Raw genomic sequence first — 20,761 nt, forward strand, 5'->3', positions numbered from 1 at the left:
GTCCTCCATTTGCAGTGTTCCGAACCTATGTTGACGCGGTCTGTCACAGGACCTTGAGCTCGGACACGGTTTGTCATAGGACCTCGAGCCCGGACGCGGTTCGTCACAAGACCTCGAGCCCTTCTCGATCCTCCATTTGCAGTGCTTCAGAGAAAGGTCAAAGCAGTTCGTCATAGGACCTCGAGCCTGCCTTGGTCCTTCATTTCCAATGCTCCGAACATAGATCGAGGCGGTCCGTCACAAGACCTCGAGCCTGCCTCAGTCCTCTATTTCCAGTGCTCCAGACTTAGGTCGAGGCGGTCCGTCATAGCACCTCGAGTACGCCTCGGTCCCCCATTTGTAGTGCTCCAGACCTGGGTCGACGAGGTCCGTCACAGGACTTCGAGCCAGACTCGATCCGCCGTTCGCAGTACTCCGGACCTAGGGTGACACGATCCATCACAGGACCTCAAGCTCGCCTCAGTCCTCAGTTTGGAGTGCTCCGAACATAGGTCAATGCGTTCCATCACAGCACCTCGAGCCCACCTCAGTTCTCCATTTATAGTGCTCCGGACCTAGTCGACGCGGTCCGTCACAGGACCTCGAGATCGCCTCAGTCCTCCCTTTATAGTGCTCCGGACCTAGTCGACGCAGTCCGTCACAAAACCTTAAGCCCGCATCGGTCCTCTATTTACAGTGCTCCAGACCTAGGTCGACACGGTCCATCATAGGACCTCAAGCCTGCCTCAGTCCTCCATTTGCAGTGCCCTGGACCTAGATCAATGCGGTCCATCACAAGACCTCGAGCCCACATCGGTCCTCCATTTGCAGTGCTCTAGACCTAGTCGATGCAGTTCGTCACAGTACCTCAAGCCCACCTCGATCCTCCATTTGCAGTGCTCCGGACCTAGTCCATGCAGTCCGTCACAGTACTTCAAGCTCGCCTTGATCCTCCATTTGGAGTGCTCCGGACAAAGGTCGAGGTGGTTCGTCATAGGACTTTGAGCCCACCTTCGTCCTTTATTTGCAGTGCTCCAAACCTAGGTTGAGGCGGTCCGTCACAAGACCTCGAGCTCGCCCCGGTTCTCCATTTCCAATGCTCTAAACCTAGGTCAACGTGGTCCGTCACAGGACATCGAGCTCGCCTCGGTCCTCCGTTTGCAGTGCTCGGAACCTAGGTCGACGTGGTCCGTTACAGGACCTCCAGCCCGCCTCGGTCCTTCATTTACAGTGCTCCAAACCTAGTCGACGCGGTCAGTCACAAGACCTCGAGCCGGTCTCGATCCGCCATTTGTAGTGTTCTGGACCTAGGTCAACGCGGTCCGTCACAAGACCTTGAGCCCGCCTCAGTCCCCCGTTTGCAGTACTCCGGACTTAGGTCAACGTGGTCCTTCACAGGACCTTGAGTTCGCCTTAGTCCCCCGTTCACAGTGCTATGGACCTAGGTCAACACAGTCCGTCACAGAACCTCGAGCTTTGACGCGGTCAGTCACAAGATCTCGAGCCCGCCTCGATCCTCCTTTTACAATGCTTTGGACCTAGTCAACGCGGTCTGTCATAGTGCTCTGGACCTAGTTAACGCGGTCTGTCACAGTGCTCTGGACCTAGGTCGAGGCAATCTGTCACAAGAGCTCAAACCCGTCTCAGTCCTCCCTTTACAGTGCTCCGGACCTAGTCAACGCGCTCCGTCACAGGACCTTGAGCCCACCTCGATCCTCCATTTGTAGTGCTACGGACCTAGGTCGACGCGGTCTCTCACAGGACCTCGAGCCTGTCTAGGTCCTCCATTTATAGTGCTCTGGACCTAGGTCGACACGGTCCATTACAAGACCTCGAGCCCGCCTCGGTCCTCCATTTGCAGTGCTCTGGATCTAGTCGACGCAGTCCGTCACATGACCTCGAGCCCGCCTCAATCCTCCATTTGTAGTGCTCCGAACAAAGGTCGAGGCAGTCCATCATAAGACCTCGAGCCTTCCTTGGTCCTTCATTTGCAGTGCTCCAGACCTAGGTCGAGACGGTCCTTCACAAGACTTCGAGCCCGCCTCGGTCCTCCGTTTCTGGTGCTCCAGACCTAAGTCTACACGATCCGTCACAGGATCTCAAGCCCACCTCGGTCTCCCATTGGCAGTGCTCCGAACCTAGGTCGACGGGGTCCATCACAAGACCTTGAGCCCACCTCGGTCCCCCGTTCGCAGTGCTCCGAACCTAGATGGACGAGGTCAGTCACAGGATCTCGAGCCCGGCTTAGTCCTCCATTTGCAGTGCTCCAAACCTAGGTCAACGCGGTCCGTCATAGGACCTCGAGCCCAGCTCAGTCCTCCGTTTACAGTGTTTCGGACCTAGGTCGACGCGGTCCATCACAAGACCTCGAGCCCGCAACGATCCTCCATTTGCAGTGTTCCAGACCTAGGTCGACACGGTCCTTCACAGGACCTCGAGCCCTCTTCGATCCCCCGTTTACAGTACTCTGGACCTATGTCAACGCGGTCCGTCACAGGACCTTGAGCTGGCCTCAGTCCCTCGTTCACAGTGCTCCAGACCTAGCTCAACGCAGTCAGTTATAAGACCTCGAGCCCACCTCAGTCCTCCATTTACAGTGCTTCAAACCTAGTTGACACGATTCATCATAGAACCTCGAGCCTGCCTTGGTTCGCCATTTGCAGTGTTCCGGACCTAAGTCGACGCGCTCCGACACAAGACCTCAAGCCCACCTCGATCCGCCATTTGCGGTGCTCCAAACCTAGTCGGCGCAGTCCGTCGCAAAACCTCAAGCCCGCTTCGGTCCTCCATTTGCAGTGTTTTAGACCTACAACGACGCGACTCGTCACAGGACCTCGAGCCTACCTCGGTTCCCTGTTTGCAGTGCTCTGGACCTAGGTCGACGCAGTCCGTCATAGGACCTCGAGCCTTCCTTTGTCCTCCGTTGGCAGTGCTTCGGACTTAGGTCGATGCGGTCTGTCACAAGACCTCAAAACCGCCTAGGTCCTTCCTTTACAGTGCTCCAAACCTAGTCAACACGATCCGTCACAAGACCTTGAGCTCGCCTCGGTCCTCCATTTATAGTGCTCCAGACCTAGGTGGATGCAGTCCGTCACACAACCTTGAGGTGGCCTTGATCCTCCATTTGCACTGCTCCGGATCTAGGTCAACGCGGTCTATCATAGGACCTCGAGCGACCTCGGTCCTCTATTTGCATTACTCCAGACCTAGATTGACGCGGTCCCTCATAGGACCTCAAGCCTGTCTCGGTCCTCTATTTGCAGTGCCCCGGACCTAGGTTGATGAGGTCTGTCACAAGACCTCGAGCCTGCTTCGGTCCTTCGTTTCTAGTGCTCTAGACCTAGGTCAACGCGTTCCATCATAGGACCTCGAGCCCGCCTTGGTCCCCCATGTGTAGTGCTCTAGATCTAGGTCAACGCGGTCCATCACAAGACCTCGAGCCTGTCTCGGTCCTCCATTTGCAGTGCTCCGGACTTAGGTCGAGGTGGTCCGTCACAAGACCTCAAGCTCGCCTCGATTCTCCACTAGCCGTGCTCAGGATCCAGACCGAAGTGGTCAGTTGCAGGACTTGGAGTTACGTCGGTCCTCTAATAATCATGCTCGAGATCCAGATTGACGCGGTCCGCTCAGGGTTTCGAGTTACCTCGGTCCTCCACAAGCTGCGCTCAAGACCCAGGCAGACATGGTCCGCTGGACCTCGAGTCTATCACGTCTGACTTCCGAGTCCGCCTCGGCCCTATCAGGTCGTGCCTTGTATCAAATAGGCACGTTGGATCTCCCAGACTTTCCCTTCTCTAGCTCGAACGCTCACTTCTCGAGCATCTGACCTAGGGGGTTGTGAACCGTCCGAACCCAATCTCGGCCCTCTCCTCAAGCCCAATCTCGCCCCTCTTCTTATGCCTAATCTCGGCCCAATCTGGTTTCCCTTCTGGACCCATCCTTAGTCTAGTGCCAGCCTGCCATGGCATCATTGCCACTCTCACTGGATGTCCGCATGGCTGTCTCAGGTCCCATCCTCATTAATGGCAGATCCTATCCACATTAATGGGGGTTTCGTCGTCACCATGCTACCACCTGAGAACCTCCACCGACGCTGGATACCCAATCCCATCGCCTGCAAGCGCATGTCTCATGCGTGCATAAGAATATCTCCTCCTTCTATATCAATCAGCTATCTTCAAAGTCAAGGTATGTTTTCATCACTGACCTACCGATACATTGCCTTATTTTACTCTCTTACTCACTCGACCGTCGGAGTGCTTGAAGGTGCCAGCCGCCCTCCGGACGGACCCGTCGTCAGAGCCCGCTCCCCGCCTCCGATCGTCCTCATTTGATCAGGAAAGAGCAATTTTATACTTACTCGATCTTACCATTATTGCCTTTGACTTGTTGGGTATTACACTCCAACAAATGGGTAGAATAATAGTCTTGCGTGTACCTATATATTTATTATTTATATATTAACATTTCACATTATCATTTATATCTCAATTCATAAATAAGTTAAATTTTTTTAAAGGATCAAAATATATTAAAAATATGAGTTTAATTTTTACAATTTTAATTTTTGTTGAATGCTTTAATCTTAATAATAAATATCTTAATTTAGATATTGCAATGTGTTCATGTTTGGGTAAGATTTAGGGATGGGTTTGGTGTGAGTTTAGTTTAGAGCATGCTTATTTAGAGAATGGGTCTCTCAGTTCAAGTTTATGATTGACACTCTTATCCCATTACTATTCCAAATTACAGTTTAATCGATCCATTCATTCTAACCCATTAATTTAAACATTTTTGGAATGTAAAGAAGAAAAGATTGGAATGCTCCTAGCAGGTGAATTGGAATTAGAAGATGGTACTTGTGTGTTTGAATTTTTTTTTTGTTTATAGTAATAAGAAATTATAGTAATTTTATTGTGACTAGAGTTTAAGCTTTTTTATAACTTAAGTGGAACTTAACTATTTAGTTTATTTGAAGTGGCTTTGTATTATTTAATTCACATAATAAACAACTCATTATCACAACGGGTATGTTGTGGTAATGTTGGGCCGGATGCATGAGTTGTCTTGAGTTTTAGTTTATTATTAAAATTAATTTTTAAATATAAAAAAATTATTTTTAATAATAATTCAATAAATAAAAATTACAGCCCCACTCAAAATTTGTGATGTGTAGTTTTATACTTCAAAAAAAAAAAAAAAAAATTAGCCACCTCCAAAATATAGGTCGACGATCAGACAAGCGATATATCAGTGTCATTTCGGTAGGTCGTAAGTTTGATCCTAGCCTTATGCAGTGAGGCAAAGTCTCACACCTACGATTTACCCTTCCTAACGTAATCGAGGGCACGAGCACTAAAGGTCGCGTAAGAACGATCATCCCAAAAGAAAAAAAAAATTCAGCCTCCGCTTTATCATCAATCAATCACTGTTCTTTCCTCGTATTCTCAAACTTGCCTGCGTAGACGTAGGTTGGGTTGATACATACATTTCTTTCAATTGTATATTTGCCTTTGGTGCTGGTGCTGGCACAACTCGTCATCGACAAAAAAACAAGAAACAAAAAACCATTACCATTTCCTTTTTCGGATTATTCTTTTTACTAAATTTGGGACGCTAAACAGACTAAAATCGAATGTTGGAACACACAACATTACATTAAAACCAACACATGTACATGCATGCAATGTTTATGATCAATCCATCCATAAAACAAAATTCTATAGCCCCTCCCCTCGGTGGATGATTAGAACTTAGAGGCACTTGCAGCCTTTCCAATTCCCCACTTGGTATCCAAGATGACAACAATAAAGGACATCAATCCCACAAGAATAAAAGAAGAAGAATTCGGAGAAATAGAAGCAGCAGCTTTGGATGCATAGAAGTAGTAATAGGGATAGGTATAATTGCGCTGGCCCATACCAGAAGGCCTCTGTCCAGAAGGAATGGTTATATAACCGGGAGGAGGTGGGGGGCTGAAGCCCCATGAAATGGATGGCAGCGGAGGTGGTGGAGAGTGGTGTTGGGGTGGTGACTTCGGTGGCTTTGATTCGGGTGGTGGTGGCGCTGCCTCTACTAGCGGCGGCGGCAGTGGCAGTGGCAGTGGCGGCGTTGGTTCTACTAATGGCAGCGGTGACTCTACTTGTGGTGGTGGCGGTGGTGGTGGTGCGCATATAACAGGACAAGTAGCACAGTCACTGATACAGAGCAAATCTGCAGTTGCTGCCGGAACGCTGACTTGATTCTGGGATGTTACTGATGTGGGAAAGATGGCAACCTCGACGATCAATAGCACCATCAGCAGCCATTTTCTTGCTTGACAAGATGGTGTACTCTTGGCATCATCCATCTGAATGAATCTCAAGTACCCGCGTAAGCTTCAACAAAACCCACCAATTAAGTCTCGAAAACGCTTTCTCCTACTAGCTCTGCTCTCTTCGACTTTATAGGGGCTGAACCAAACAGAGAGAAAACGAGATGATTTATTTATTTACTTATTTTGGTCTTGGGGGGTTTTGTATTGCCGAAATTGAATGCTGTCCCTTGCATGGGAAGAGGGAATCCAAAGCTACAGGTGTATTGCAATGTGTATAACATTCCATCTTTTCATACATACCTTTCTCTGAAGATAATCCACCTTTGTGAGCATCAAATTCCCTGTCCATAGCTTCACACTTTATGCTTTGCTTGTGAGGTTGAGATAGATGGCTTTATCCATACTTTCTTTCATCCTAGACAAAGAATCTCATATTTTGCTGCAGCAGATTTTAACATGTTCTTTTTCTGAACAAGGGTGTCCAAGGAAGAGGCTATAACAGATGCCCCACATACTGGAACAGTTTAAATCTAACATATGATGATGTGGTTTGGTAAGCCACATTTATACAACCGTTTTACTTTTCAGGTCGCTTGTGATTTGAGAGAAAAAGGAGGGGGATGGGGGGTGGGGGTGCAAATGCACAGGGCTCACCGCTTTGTGAGGTGGAAGGAGGTTATAATTGTATACATTCTTCCCTTAAAATCTTGCCACATTGTTCTTTTGCATGGATTTCTATTTGTCAATGTAACTTTTAAAAGTCAATTGACATGAATACTATGCCATGAATCATAACTTCATTAGAACAAGGTGCAGTTAATAATGATAGGATGATGAAACAAACAACTTAATCAGAATCTGTTTAAGAGTAACTAAAAAAAACCACAAAAAACAAACAAAACTTATCAGAGATCTGTTTCACCAAGATAACTAATCCCTTGACTTTTAAAAGGAAAGCTTGTAAGGAACAAAACCACAATATCATTCTCCTAAGGTGGTTCTATTCTAGGCTTTTCTTGTTGCAACTTCTCCCCTATGCTTTGTGTTGATTCAAGGGATGATTGGCTATGTGTAAATCAAGGATGATTTGACTGATCTAATCTTCAGTTTTTTGGAAATTATTGACCGTGTCCAGATTTAGATACTTCTCTATCCTTGGTATAGGAAATCCTTTTGTGCCTTGGATAGCTTAGCTTTCCTTATTCTTTAGCGTGTGTAATGTTTCCTCTGTTGTAATCTCTTACCCTATTAATAGGGCTGTATCATTCATACGAAAGGTAAGTGTTGATAGATAAGCAGTTTTATTTTTAGTTTTTATTTGTTTGTTCTTGTTTTATCTTTGAATAGGAGGTTATGGTCAAAGCTGATCTATAAATAGACTTAGTCTCTTATCTATATCATCTTATCCTTGTTTCAGATTAGGTAGTTGAGTTAGTGTCCTATTTTTAAGGGAGTGGCTTGTTGACTCTCTAAAGGCAGTATATATTGAGTTTTATTCTCGAAATAATATATACGATTTTTCTACTCAAATTCTATCAGTAAGATATAATTTTCAGTCTATTTTTCAACACTTTGTCATGCTGGTTTATTTACAAATTTTTTTCCAAGGGAGATCAATCACTTAAGAGACATATATTGCATTTAAAATTGTTAGCTTTGGCTTTGATAACACTAAAATAGAGAACAGTACCATAAGTTGTAAATGCAAAAACAATCAAGAATGAAGGAACATGATTTCCTCAATGAGCATACGATGTGTATATATAAACATACCATCCATCCATAAGCTCATTGCAGGTAGCTGATATTAGGAGATGATAAATGTGTGCATGAAGGAAGGAGTGCCCTAATGTTCCATAAAGATGTTATAAGGTAGATACTATTTATAACACCATTGGAAGCTGTCAGCAAGCAGGAAGAGTTGGGTTGTCTCCTATCATCAGCCTCTTAGAGGAGAGAAGTTAGGACATATGTGTAGCCTAGGGTAACAAAAGGCTTGAGAGGCTAAGTTAAAGTAAAGTGACCATCTACCAAAAGGCAAGTAGCTGAGCAGCAGAATGGAATCGACCTAAGCTAAATTTCAGTAGAGTAAAAAGAGCATCCACAACTCAAACCCACGACATTCCCATAACAATAGAGCACAATTGACCAAATCTAGATATATTGTCAAACATAAAAAAAAGGAGCAAACTCTTTGAATGTGCACCTGTATGTAAACTGGACTCTCTAAGATTGACCAAATCTCAAATATATTGTCAACCATAAAAAATGAGTTGTTGACAGTAAAACTTATAATATAAAAGATAAAGTTAATCCTCTATCTAATAATTTAAGCTTTTAAATCATATGGTGATTATCAATTTAATATGGTATCAAAGTAGGCAAAGGTCTTGACTTCAAACCTCACCACTAACTAAATAGTTAAATTGTTGCACGTGTTTAGATTAATTATGTAGTAAAGCCTGACCACATGTGATAATACAAAAGTTGAAGTTAATCTTCTATCTAATAGTTTAAGATTTTAGTTCAATTGGTGGTTAACAATTCTAGAAGAGCAAAACCTCTCTCTCTCTCTCTCTCTCACACACACACATGCGCACATGCACACAAATAATGCTCCCAGCAAGTACATAAATAGCTGGCTCATTATCAACAAAAATAATCTGAAGACAACAATCTATAACCAAATACTAGCATATTTAAATGTTATCACTATATGGAATTTCATAATCAATCTGTACTGATAATGTATGCATACAAAGATCACTTAGGCTGAGAGAGATATGTAGCATTTACATTTGCATCAGTTGGGAAGTCAAATACTGCTGCAGTGGCCCCAGAAATTTGAAATCGTTGCAGGTGTTGCTTAGTACTCAACGGTGCCAAAATCCAAGCCACTTGATATCAGTGTCATGTCTAACTCATCAATACTGTGTTCAATTTTGCTTGAGGTTTTGGCGAAGCTCAGATCTAGGTTTTGCAACTTCAACAAATATTACCCTGCCATCAAGAAACTGAAAGAAGTGGTTCGGGTTTGATCAGTATCCACTGGGACTTCAACCCATTTACATTAATGGCTTGAAAAAGATGTGCAGAAAATATTGACGAAGCCAGAGCCATAAAACACACTATATCCACTAATAGGATGACTAAATGGTGAGATCAAAACAAGTTCTTTCTTTACTATTTTTGGTGAGTAGGTTCAGAGTAATTTCCATATAAAAGACACGCATTAAGAAGAAATATGATGACCATGTAACTTTTATAATATTCCAATTCTGTCCAATCCTTTCACCATGAGCTACTCCAGGAAGTTGGAAAAAACTTCAAAATCTGACTGCCGGAAGAATTGCCATCCCATTTTACTGTCCTTAAATAGCACGTAATATGCGGAATAGAATTATTGTAAATTCTGACTCTTAGTCCTTAATATGGAATATTGATCGGGAATATGAGACTGGGGTTCCCGATGTTTTCCCAATCTAATGTCACCAGAGAAATGTAAAAAATAAGAAAAAAAACATAGTAGGAAATCAATCATAGTGGTAATCAAGTGCCAAAAAAAAAAATACTACCCTTATTATGTAAGTTGAATAATAACTTACTTGAATCTCTAAGTTGGCATTTATCTAGAAAAGCTAAGGGAGAAAACATTGTTTCTAAGACATCATATTGTATAGAAGTCCCCAATGTGGCTTAGGTGATGACCAACTCACGGCAAGCATGAGATTGTGAGTTTGAACCTTCCCACCCCCTTTGGTGTGGGCATTTACAGATTTTTCCCATGTAACCCAAAAAAAAAAATGTAGAATAACAATCTAGACTTCCATTGCAGTTAATTAGCCAAAGCCTAACCTGTACTTCTCAAGACCTAAAATAAATGAATCTTAAGATTATTCGAAGAATGTTGTGGCATAGCCTCCAAGGGAGAGTCCTCTCGAAGCAGCCAGTAGATTGACAATCATCGAAAGGTGTCATCCTTTCGGAAGGCTCTCTTAGGGTTGGAGCAATTCCCTTGGGAGGCCACCATCTGTTCAGGACCAGCTTCTCGGACTTGAATGTCTAGGTCTCTACCAAGTCGAGCCAAGCTCCTGGGAGGAGTTTAGAGGGGACCCATCCCCCACCATCGCTACCATGTGTTGTTCTGTAACAACGTGGCTCGCTTGTTCTAGGCCCTCTTCCTTCCGGGGGACCTTTCCCACGGCTTTTGTGGGGGGGGGGGGGGGGTTCTCCCGAAGGCCCTTTCCAATCTTAACCTTGGGACCACGCCGCTTTCAACAAAAGAAGCACTATGCCTCCACAAGAAAGCGCATCGCACCCTTGCACATGAGTGTCATGTGTCCCTGTTCACCCGTTGCCCATAAATAGCCATCACCCCCCAGCTTCTAGGGCAAGCCAAGGCAAGTAAAGCAAAGCAAGCCATAAATGGCAAGTAAGTTGGCAATAGCAACCTCCCTCTCGGCCACCATATATCTCCATCACCATCTTTCCCTTCATCTCTACATCACGACATCCTTATATTTTACTATTGCAACATCTTGCACTACACTGTGATCGAGTTTGACTTAAGCATCGAAGGGCCCGCACAAGAGAAATCCCTGTGTGCCCCTTGATTGCCTTCTGTCTTGCAGACTTGCTTCTAAGATGGAGAGCCCCCTAGACCACCACAATATTCCTTAGTCTTCTGATCCCCCCACGGCTCTCCTAGCTAACGAATCGAGCTCTTTCTAGGCTAGCAGACCGGGTCTTCCCTAGACAGTTTCCTCCTCCGATGATGATGGCAAACCCCACAGGAAGGCCAAGGGACTCCCCCCCACTCTCCTGACTGCTTGTTGAGTTTCCTCGAAACAAATAAATTTTAATTATTGTAGTTCAATAACAATAATTTGGGCCGTCAATGGGAAACGTACAAATGGTCGGATAAGAGGTCATCCTAAAGCTCATTTAATCTTTTTGCCAGATCCATGCAAGGAAGCCCTAAGAACTAGGACTAATACTTCGGGCACACATCAGCCTTTGGAGGCTAATATCATGAGGTCTTTGGAGCCATTCCTGATGGGTCACGCAATCAGACTAAAATTCTCATTGGTCGTCTGTTTTCTTAATTAGTTCTTTAATCTGTCGACAAATGCTTTGCATCAGTTGACTGACTTTTTTGCAGATTTCAAATAATGGCTAGTTTTTGCCACATTTAATGCTCTCTAACTCCCTCAAACAGTCAGATTTTTGGAAGCTAGCACCATCAAGTATATATAGGTGGTTAGGACTTCATTTAAAGCTCTTAGTGGATTCAACTACCAAGCTAGCAAGTGTTCAGGAACAATTTATTGAGCTTACATTCTTTTCTCTCACTTATTCATTGTAAAGGCTTGTAATTTATTTATTGCTTAATTCTTTTCAAGCCTTATTTTTTTCATTGAGAGAACTTGTAACTAAGAGGCCAAACTCTTAGGACTCTCTTTTCTATTGTGATTCATTTGTTTCCAAGCTTGTAGAGCTTGACGGCCTATCTATTTGATAGGAGGTTGTATCTTCCTAGTCTTTAGACTAGAGAACCTACTTAGTTTAAGTAGGTGTTTTAGTGGATTTGTTTTTGAAAATCCTTAGTGAAAAGCTAAAGAAATGGACTAGGCTTGGGTAAGCCAAACCATTATAAATCCTTGTGTTCTTGTGTGCTTACATTATTTATTTTCTCTTCTTGTAGGTATCCATTCCTCACTTACTTCTTAATTCATTCTTTCACTAGAAAATATTTTACATTGTTTAAAGTTTTTGAAAGTCATTAATTTCAAAATAACCAATTCAACCCCCCTTTTGGTGTGTGCCCTAGAACTACATTTCTATCAGCAACTACACTCATCGCAGATGTAGGTCGCGCCAAACTGCATCAACAAAGGGAACAACTTGTTGCAACAACACGCCACTAGGCCCGTCCCCCAAGGTGGCTACAAATGTTCACAACTACTTCTTGTTGCAGATGTAGGGCACACCGAACTATGTTAACAAAAGGCGTTTGCACACTGCTTTTGAAGTAACTATCCTCCCCCCAAGGAGAGACAACCTTCGTCGCCAAGCACACCTCTCTCAAAGACATCAGCTCATACTACGTCAAACCGCCTTCCTTGCTAAGCACACCTCTCTCAAAGACATCAGCTCATACTGCGTCGCAGATCCTTACAAAGCATTCTTGCCCTACTGCCCGCAGTCCTGTGCAAGGCCACACCCTCTGGTAGCTGTGATCAACATCCTAGTATTCTCTCTTAACAAAATCTCAGTTGCGGATGTAGGCTCAATGCTAAACCGCCTTAACAAGATCTCAGTTGTGGATGTAGGGGCAATGCCAAACCGGCCAAACAAAACCCTTAACTGCACATGTAAGCGTAATGCTGAACTGCATCAACAAAACTACGATCGCCACCATGAGCAACATCATCATCATCATCATCACGGTTAAAGTTAGTGTTCACATTATTGCATTGGGTTCAAAGCCCCGCAAATTGGACCGTGATAACAAGTCCATTTAGTGGACATAGACGCAATGTCGAACCACACAAATCAAAATCTCTAACTATGGACATAGGTTGGCACTCACCGAACCGCGTTACCAAAATCTCATGCGAATGCAGGCTAATTTTCTGTTGACTGCGACAAACAAAATGTCAAATCTACAGATGTAGGGCAATTTGAACCATGATAACAAAATATCGGGACTTTGGCACCCCATGGACCTAACCGCGATAACAAATAAGGACCTTTGGGCTCTCAATCACTTTGGTGGTGCCCCACGAATATAGGCTAGTTTTGCCGAACCACGACATTAAAATCTAGGGGAAAAGGTATTTCCATAATCAAGAACAAAGATCTATATATAACCTTTGGCAACCAAATGTGCTTTCAATCTGTCAATAGATCCATCAGGACCAGTTTTAATAGTAAAAACCCAGGGGCAACCAACTAAGGACTTCCTGAGAGGAAAGGGAATCAAATCCCAAGTCCCATTAGCAAGCAAAGTAAGCATCTCCTCATCTATAGCATGTTGCCAACCAGGATGAGCAAGAGCCTCTGCATTTGTTTTAGGAATAGAGATAGATGAAAGGTCAAAAACAAACCCCTTGACCTCAAAACCACATTTTAATTGAATCTAACTAGGAAAAATAATTTTTCCCATTCAGCTTTTTAGTTGTAATCACAGAAGTATCAGATATGCTTGGAACAACAATAGAAGTATTAGAGATTACCTCTGAACCAGACATGTTGGGTAAACCCTAGTTTCAACAATCAACACAAGAAGACAACACCAGAATAGCAGATCACAGCCTTAGGGATTCCAGAATTCTGGATTGCTCTTCAGGAATTCCAGAACAGCAGATCACAGCTTCAGGAACTCCAGAACAGAAAATCGCACCAGATTTCCAGAAATCTAGAGAATTTCAGATTGCTCAGATTGTAGCTATCTCCTAGAGAAGATTTGATGATTGAATTACATCAAATCTGCTCCAATTCTCCAGATTTACTGCTTGATGGCTCTAATACCATGAGAAATGGTATACAGAACTGAGAAAAAGAAGAGAGGAAAAGAGAGATTGGAGGGAAAAGATTCATTCAATTCTATTAAGCTAGGGCTACAAGTATTCATACCAAAACCTTGTAATTGCCACGTACAAGTTACCTAAGCTAGGTACAAGGTACAACTAATATATACAACACACCTAATACAAAGCTAATATGAGTTCTCAACAGCTATTTTTCATGGACTAGAATAGCATTGGAAAATGTGTAATGATGAAAGTGTAGCATTGTATCTTGCAGATTACTCTGGGTGGGGCTACACATATAAGGAAATTGCCTAAACAAATATGGATGGTACAAGTAGCATATGGTGAAAAGGTACTCTACAGAAACCGCCTCCATCAGCCTAAAGAAAATCATCAAGACTAGAGGCCTCTGGCCAGTAAAATCATGAAGAAGATTATAAACCATTTCCCTTTTGCTGACCCACCAACAGAGAGAAATCGCCACTAAATTGGGATATCGTGGGCATCATCCAATCTTGGAGGGGATTAAAATAGGGAAGGAAATAAATAAATAAAGTAGCGCCTAAGAACAAAGATTTATGGGGATGGTTCTCCCCCCTCCAATTTGTTTACTTGCATTGAGCCAAGCATTTTAAAGTCGACATAAGGTTATCCGTAATAAGGAGAAAGTGGTTCTTGTTGAAGATAAGATGAGCGAAACACTATTGAGATGGTTTGGTCAAGTGAGAAGGACACTAATAGAGGCTCCTGTGAGGAAAGTGGATGGAATGGAACAAGTATGTATTTCACAAAAAAAAGTAGAGGAAAACTAAGAAAAACTTAGTGGGAGACACTTAGTTATGATATTAGTTTATAAGGACCTCATAAAAGATGAGGCCATAGATAGAAATGACTAAAAAGCTAGTGTTCATGTAGCCAACCCCTCATAGTGGGATAAAGGCTTGGTATGTTGTTCTATGGTGAGCCAACCATTTAAATATTATTTGTTTTCTTTTGTTCTCTAGTAAGATAACTCGTCCTTCTTGCACATTTCACTATTTCTTTAGTATTTCCATTTTTGTTAAATATAAAAACTAGTGATGGAAATGGGGCGGGGCAGCCCTGCCCTGTCACTAACCCCGAGCCTCGTTGGGGCAGGGTCGGGGCATCCCGAACCTGATGCCTTTTTTGCTAAAAAAAAATTAAAATACTATGTTATACATATGCAAATAGTTTTTGAAATGGTCTAGAGCTTAGGGACATTCCAATGTTATGCATGCACAAATATAAAATGCATTTCAAATAATACTGGCATAAGTTTTTATTTTTTAAGTAAAATAAAAAAGGATATTTTGGAATTCATCTTATTGCCAATGTTTCATAACCTCAAAATGACTTATTTACTTAATTAGTAGAATATATAATATTTATATATATTCATGTATATTTTTCTACATTTAATAGAATAGATAATGTATTTATATATAAATATAATATATATATATAGAGAGAGAGAGAGAGCATTGGGGCAGGGCACAGATGGTAAATACAATTCCCGCCCTAACCCCAATTGAAAAACAATCTGGGATTCCTCGAACCTGCCCCAACCCTGGTCAAACAGCCTTTGACCCCACCCCAATGGAGGCAGGTGAGTAGGTTCAGGTCATTTTGCCAACCTTATATATTACAGAGCCAATGAGCTACGAGTTCAAATGAGAACCAATAGAATCTGCAAGAACCAATGACTCGTGCATTATTTACTGGGCACAAATCCATTACATGTGTATCTGTTACCTTTTAGGAATCATCTGTCTCAGTTAACTCATAATCACGAGTCATAAAATTATTTCTGTGCGAATGGTTATTTCTGCTTTTTTTTTTGGGGGGGGGGGTGTATGGCGGACCCTTTTTTACCAAACATTTTCTGTTTTCTTGCTTATGTCTCAAGTGTCTCAAGTACATAGGTTATGAGTCAACAAAAACTGACTGCTTGTTCCACAGAAAATAACAAGACAAAAACTGTGCGAAGAGTTCAGCCTGTAAAATTACCACACACAATTATGCTTATCTAGATTGCAAATTTCATACCTTCCCATGCATTCCCTCAATAGCTTTCTTAGATTCCTCCTCTGTCGCATAAAGAAGGAAAGCAAAGCCTCTTGGTCTATTTGCTTTTCTATCAATCACCAAGTTGACTGCAATAAACAGGCAAGTAATTCCTTCATAAACCAAAATTATTTTCCAATACATGAAAAATGACACAAGTTTTGTACTTTATTTAAGGACTTTTAATGCACAAGTTAGCACTGCACATTCTCCCACCTTCTACAAGGTCACCAAATTTCTGGAACGCATTCATCAAGCTCTTTTCAGTGGTTCGAAATGAGAGACCTGCACCATATAGTGGTTTAGCTAACATATCAAAAGACTTCTATTAGACCATGTAATTGTAAAGACAAGCACCAGTCCACAAGAACTTCCTGTTTCCCTCCTGAAGGCCTATTTCACCTTTTTTTCTTTCATTTACCTATAAATAGTGTTAAATAATTGACAAAATAAGATGTGCCAATGCAGCTAGAGCAACCAGTGATCTCTACATTGTAGACCCCTCCCTCCTCCCATCCATTCCCGAACCAATTTCCCAGCCTTGACAGCTCAGTTCTACATTCTAACCACACATGGAGTCTTCTATTCCCATAGAACCTTTGTCAACTAGATATGGAAAAGGCAAGGATGTGCGATATGTATCTAACACTTGTATTCAATTAGACATTGGAATCCTCTAAGAAGAAAGAATCTTACATTTTGATAGTTAAAAGAGAAAAAAAATAAAAAATAAAAAAAATGCACTTTTGGTCTACATGCGGATAGAATTAGACATCACTTTAAACCCTAAATTTCACTTTCTTTCAAGAACGTTCCCATATATAAAATCATCATAAGCTTATGGTGTGTCCATGTGCCTGGACAAAACTTTTAGATACATAATCCAATATCCTAAATCAAGATCTTAAAAAAGGTCCCAAACTAGACACATAATGTCATGACCAAATACAATTGTCATACTTGATGCCATGCATAGGTAAAAATCTAGATGGCTATATGACCTTTTAACAATAAATATTCAAACTTCCAATCAAATTTGCACAAATATGAAAGCAAATGAGTGGAAAACTTTAATAGCTGGTATGGAGGAAAAAGAGCAAAATATGATGACTAGAGAAACAAAAGAAAAGGAACCAGCAGTTGACATGCAAACCACAGATCCGAACTGATGTAAATTTCTTACCCAGGTGCACAGCAAAGCTGCAGTAACAATTAGAGAATGATTATAAACTGATGTAATGGAAAACCCTAATCAATCATGGACAATTGTTCCAGTATACAATATTCATTCTCATTAATAGGCAGAAAGGCCCAGAACCACCAAGATATGAATAAAGGCAGTCAGTCATCTTGTTCGAACTAAACGATTTAGCATGCAGGAGATTCAAGTAATATATAATTTTTTGCATAAACAACAGAGAACTAATTTCAAATGCTCATCCTGTCCAGTGTCCACTTTTCAGAGCAGCAATATCTTCATTACTGGCTGTTAGTCCTTGTTCGTCTAAATGCTCATCCACTTCTTTTAAAGGCAAGAACTTACTCTTGCATTTATGGCCTGGAACAAATCTTTCATCACAATTATAACAGAAGCCCTTTTCTCTCCTCTGTTAATAGTTTGTATAGGATTAGGAGTTGTGGAGAAAACAGGTTCAGGTTTGGTTATTGGTGTCATGGTGCATGTTTTGGAGTCTGGGTTTTGGAGGCTTGATCTTTATCCTCCTGCAACCCAGCAAAGCCAAAGGCTTGATGTACAGTGCACGGTTGGTGAGCAATAACTTCTCCTGATCCCAGGTTTAAGACCATAAATGAACAGCTTTTTAAGGAAAAGTTCTATGACCACAAACATTTTTCTGGAAAACAATTCAAATGAAGTCCAATATTCTATCACATCGGTCTGAGTGAATTTGGTAAAGGCATTTTGTGCGTCCTCAAAGGGAGAAGGGTGAAACCTCAACCTTAGAACCTATTAATATTCCTTCCAGGTTTATATTTGGTGGCTGGTTAGTCCACTGAAACGGGCTAGAAGTAGGACCTCAAAGATGAAAATAAACTAGGTTATGTTAAGGGTTTCAAGAATCTGATGGTATTCAAAGTATTGTCGCACTTTGAATAGACAAAAGTAGGATCCTCTCCTGCAAATAGAGGAAAATCCAACTTGATATTTTTTACGCTGTTGAATCATCGGCATGAAGCAAAATCTGGGTGTATTATGGGGCCCTTTGGTTTGGAATGAAAGAAAATTGGCTGGAAGAATTTGACAAAGGAGTAGGGTGAAAAGAAGAGTTCCGCAAGGTAATAGGGTGAGAAGAAAGAGGAGTTTCTCCATTGAGTTCAGGACTTGCAGTGGCACCCATCTTATTTTGTGAAAAGAAACTGTAAGAGCTACAATTCCTTCTTGAATTTGCTGAAGTTGCTGCTCTTGCTTCAGCTGCAGTTCTGCAACTCAACCTTTGATTCAGCCTTTATATCATTCCTCTGCATCAACATATTCTCTTGGAGGGTTCCGATCTGCTTTGAATTTTCTGCAATCATGTTTCTAGTTCCTTCAGCCATTCAATCAAGCAAGAGGTAGGTGTTCAGTTGGTGGATTAATGCACTCTCAATGAAAGCACCAAAAGATAGGACTTTAAGATTAGAGTTACTAGAAATTGAGTTCATTACCAGCTAGTGATTAGCCCTAAACAGAATGAGGGATGGAGACAAATTCTCAAGAGGAAAAGAGATGGAGAAAAAATTGAAATGCATTTTTCTTATTCCCAGAAAATGAATACAGTTATATACTAGAATATTGGAAGGAAGAGTTTTTTCGGAAGGAACTCTTCAACTATTTCGCAACCATATAACTATCCTCCAACTAACAATGCAACCAACCAGTAAACTATTTGCAATAAACTAACAGACAATTAATAAACCAATTAACTATACAACATTACAATTAACAAATAAACAAAAAATATAACTATTTCAACATATAGCCTTCTCTGCAATAGCTAATTGTCACCCCACTGCAACTCATTTTTTTGTTTCAATTGAATCTTGCTAATTCCTCTAGCATTCTTATCATATCACCCAAGCATCATCAAGGCTAGAAATTGAACACACACCTTGGACTCACAAGGTGATGTTGCTGAACCCTCCCACCACTAAGCTATCACCTTGGGCAAGATTTGGTATTCTTTTTTAAGCAAGGTCATCTTTTGATGTATACCAAAGTAGCAATTTAACTAAGACTAGAAGATCTTAATTAGAGAATCTGGTCCTTACTACTATTGGAGCAGATGCCACTGCCAAGAAAAAGAGATGCTATCATCTGGATGCTGAGGACTTAAACCACTAGCATACCCGTAAAGAGTACGAGTAACGCCATCTACATGCTATTCCAGCAACAAAATATGAAGCTAAATGGAAGATTAGAATCAAATGACACTGCTAGCAATCCCATAATATTGACAATGAAGATAATAATTGTCACGACCCAATCTTGAGATCTTGGATATATTACTTGATTTGATGTTCTTATAAGTCACCTTTAGTTAGCACTTTTGGGTGACAATCCGTAATGTTACAAGTAGGATCAGAACCAATGTAAGACCACTATGGCTGGGTGTGAGCCAGGAAAGTGCTGTGAGATTGATTTTGATCAGATTGAGATATGAATTTCTGGTTTGATGAGGAAAGAAGGAAACTTTGTAACAATCCAATTCCACATGAGTATCCTACTAGGGAGATTTTAGACATATTATTTAGTCTTGTGAACCCACAAGCCACCTTCAAGTTCCAACTAGAACTTTTGAGTGAAGACATGAGATATTACTAAAGTGGTATAAAAGCTAAGGTCAGGACTACTACCGGATGGGTGCGGACCAGAAAAGTGTTTAGAGATTGACTTTTGCTCAGGCTGTGATATCAGACATCTGGTCCGGCGATGAAGCTAAGCATTAAAAGAGGGGAGATTTTCAAGATGTAATTCTACATTAATAACCCACCGAAGAAGGCTTGAGTATATTATTTATTTCATAAGTCATCTCCAACTAACACTACTTGTAATGTTACGATAACAACACCGCCCTAGTTTTGTAAGCGCAGAGAGAGAGAGAGAGAGAGAGAGAGGCCGACCACTGACGTAAAGCTTGGTGGAAGTAATTGCGGGGGGCGATTGCGAAGAGGAAGGTGGGAGACACGCCAGAAGAGCAGGGCGACGACCGATTGAGGTGCTTATCCTTCTTCTTGCTGGGGATCGGAATTGCCATTGTTGGCGTAAAGAAGGGCGGCCGCCATTGCCAAGGCTTGCAGTAATCCAGGGCACTGCTCCAACATCGTTGCGTCGATTCCATTGATGACCAATGTGGACAACTGCTCTCGCCATCGCTGCCATTTGCTTCGAATCACAATCGGGATTTACGGGTACAGTTCAAAAGCTCTTTTACTACAGTTCAAAAGCTCTCATCCGCTCAATATGCTTGTGACTATTTCTTTACGGGTAAATTATCGGGGTTTTTTATTTAAATAGTTTATTTTTAAAAATATTATCAAAATAATATTGACCTAAACATATTTACTACAGGAATAGTAAGATATTACACAAACATGCCATGGGACCTTGCGGGGCTGTGTGGCACAAATGGAACGTTTCTATAGTTGGGCTAAGAAACGATTTTAGGAGAAATGTTTCTTAAGATAGTATAATTTTTTGTGATTGTTGGCCGTGAAGCTCCAAATGATGTCGTTAGGAATAAGCTATTGGAGGGCCACGTGCAGCAACCTCAGCCTGCCATCTAGCAGCTGTTGGATGGTAGCACGTGGCAATCATTAGCTGCACTCTGATGGCGTCCGATTGCCTTTT

The 20,761-nt window shown here is 42.0% G+C and overlaps 2 protein-coding genes across 2 annotated transcripts; both read right to left on the reverse strand.

The window, feature by feature from the left end:
* Window positions 1-5,501: 5,501 nt before the first annotated feature.
* On the reverse strand, window positions 5,502-8,817 carry LOC127786470 (leucine-rich repeat extensin-like protein 3). Its single transcript, XM_052313888.1, has 2 exons — window positions 6,596-8,817; window positions 5,502-6,431 (listed from the first exon to the last, which is right to left on the reverse strand). Exon 2 carries the CDS (start codon window positions 6,326-6,328, stop codon window positions 5,726-5,728), a length of 603 nt encoding a protein of 200 aa, XP_052169848.1. The 5' UTR covers window positions 6,329-6,431; window positions 6,596-8,817; the 3' UTR covers window positions 5,502-5,725.
* Window positions 8,818-8,959: 142 nt separating this feature from the next.
* On the reverse strand, window positions 8,960-20,379 carry LOC127786471 (organelle RRM domain-containing protein 6, chloroplastic). Its single transcript, XM_052313889.1, has 4 exons — window positions 20,035-20,379; window positions 16,132-16,200; window positions 15,898-16,004; window positions 8,960-9,309 (listed from the first exon to the last, which is right to left on the reverse strand). The coding sequence occupies exons 1-4, from the start codon at window positions 20,291-20,293 to the stop codon at window positions 9,232-9,234; spliced, it is 513 nt and encodes a 170-aa protein (XP_052169849.1). The 5' UTR covers window positions 20,294-20,379; the 3' UTR covers window positions 8,960-9,231.
* Between the last annotated feature and the right edge of the window lie 382 nt (window positions 20,380-20,761).

The sequence above is a fragment of the Diospyros lotus genome, chromosome 12, assembly GCF_014633365.1.
Source record: "Diospyros lotus cultivar Yz01 chromosome 12, ASM1463336v1, whole genome shotgun sequence".
NCBI classification, from domain to species: domain Eukaryota; kingdom Viridiplantae; phylum Streptophyta; class Magnoliopsida; order Ericales; family Ebenaceae; genus Diospyros; species Diospyros lotus.

Excerpts from the sequence above, each read along its gene's own strand:
- LOC127786470 (XM_052313888.1), bottom strand. The coding sequence starts at position 6,328 with ATGGATGATGCCAAGAGTACACCATCTTGTCAAGCAAGAAAATGGCTG.
- LOC127786471 (XM_052313889.1), bottom strand. The coding sequence starts at position 20,293 with ATGGCAGCGATGGCGAGAGCAGTTGTCCACATTGGTCATCAATGGAAT. Across the intron at positions 16,201-20,034 it reads CACCAAGCTTTACGTCAGTG|GTCTCTCATTTCGAACCACT; the intron begins GTCGGCCTCTCT and ends TATATGGTGCAG. Across the intron at positions 9,310-15,897 it reads TTGAGGGAATGCATGGGAAG|TTTCTTGATGGCAGGGTAAT; the intron begins GTATGAAATTTG and ends CACTTCTTTCAG.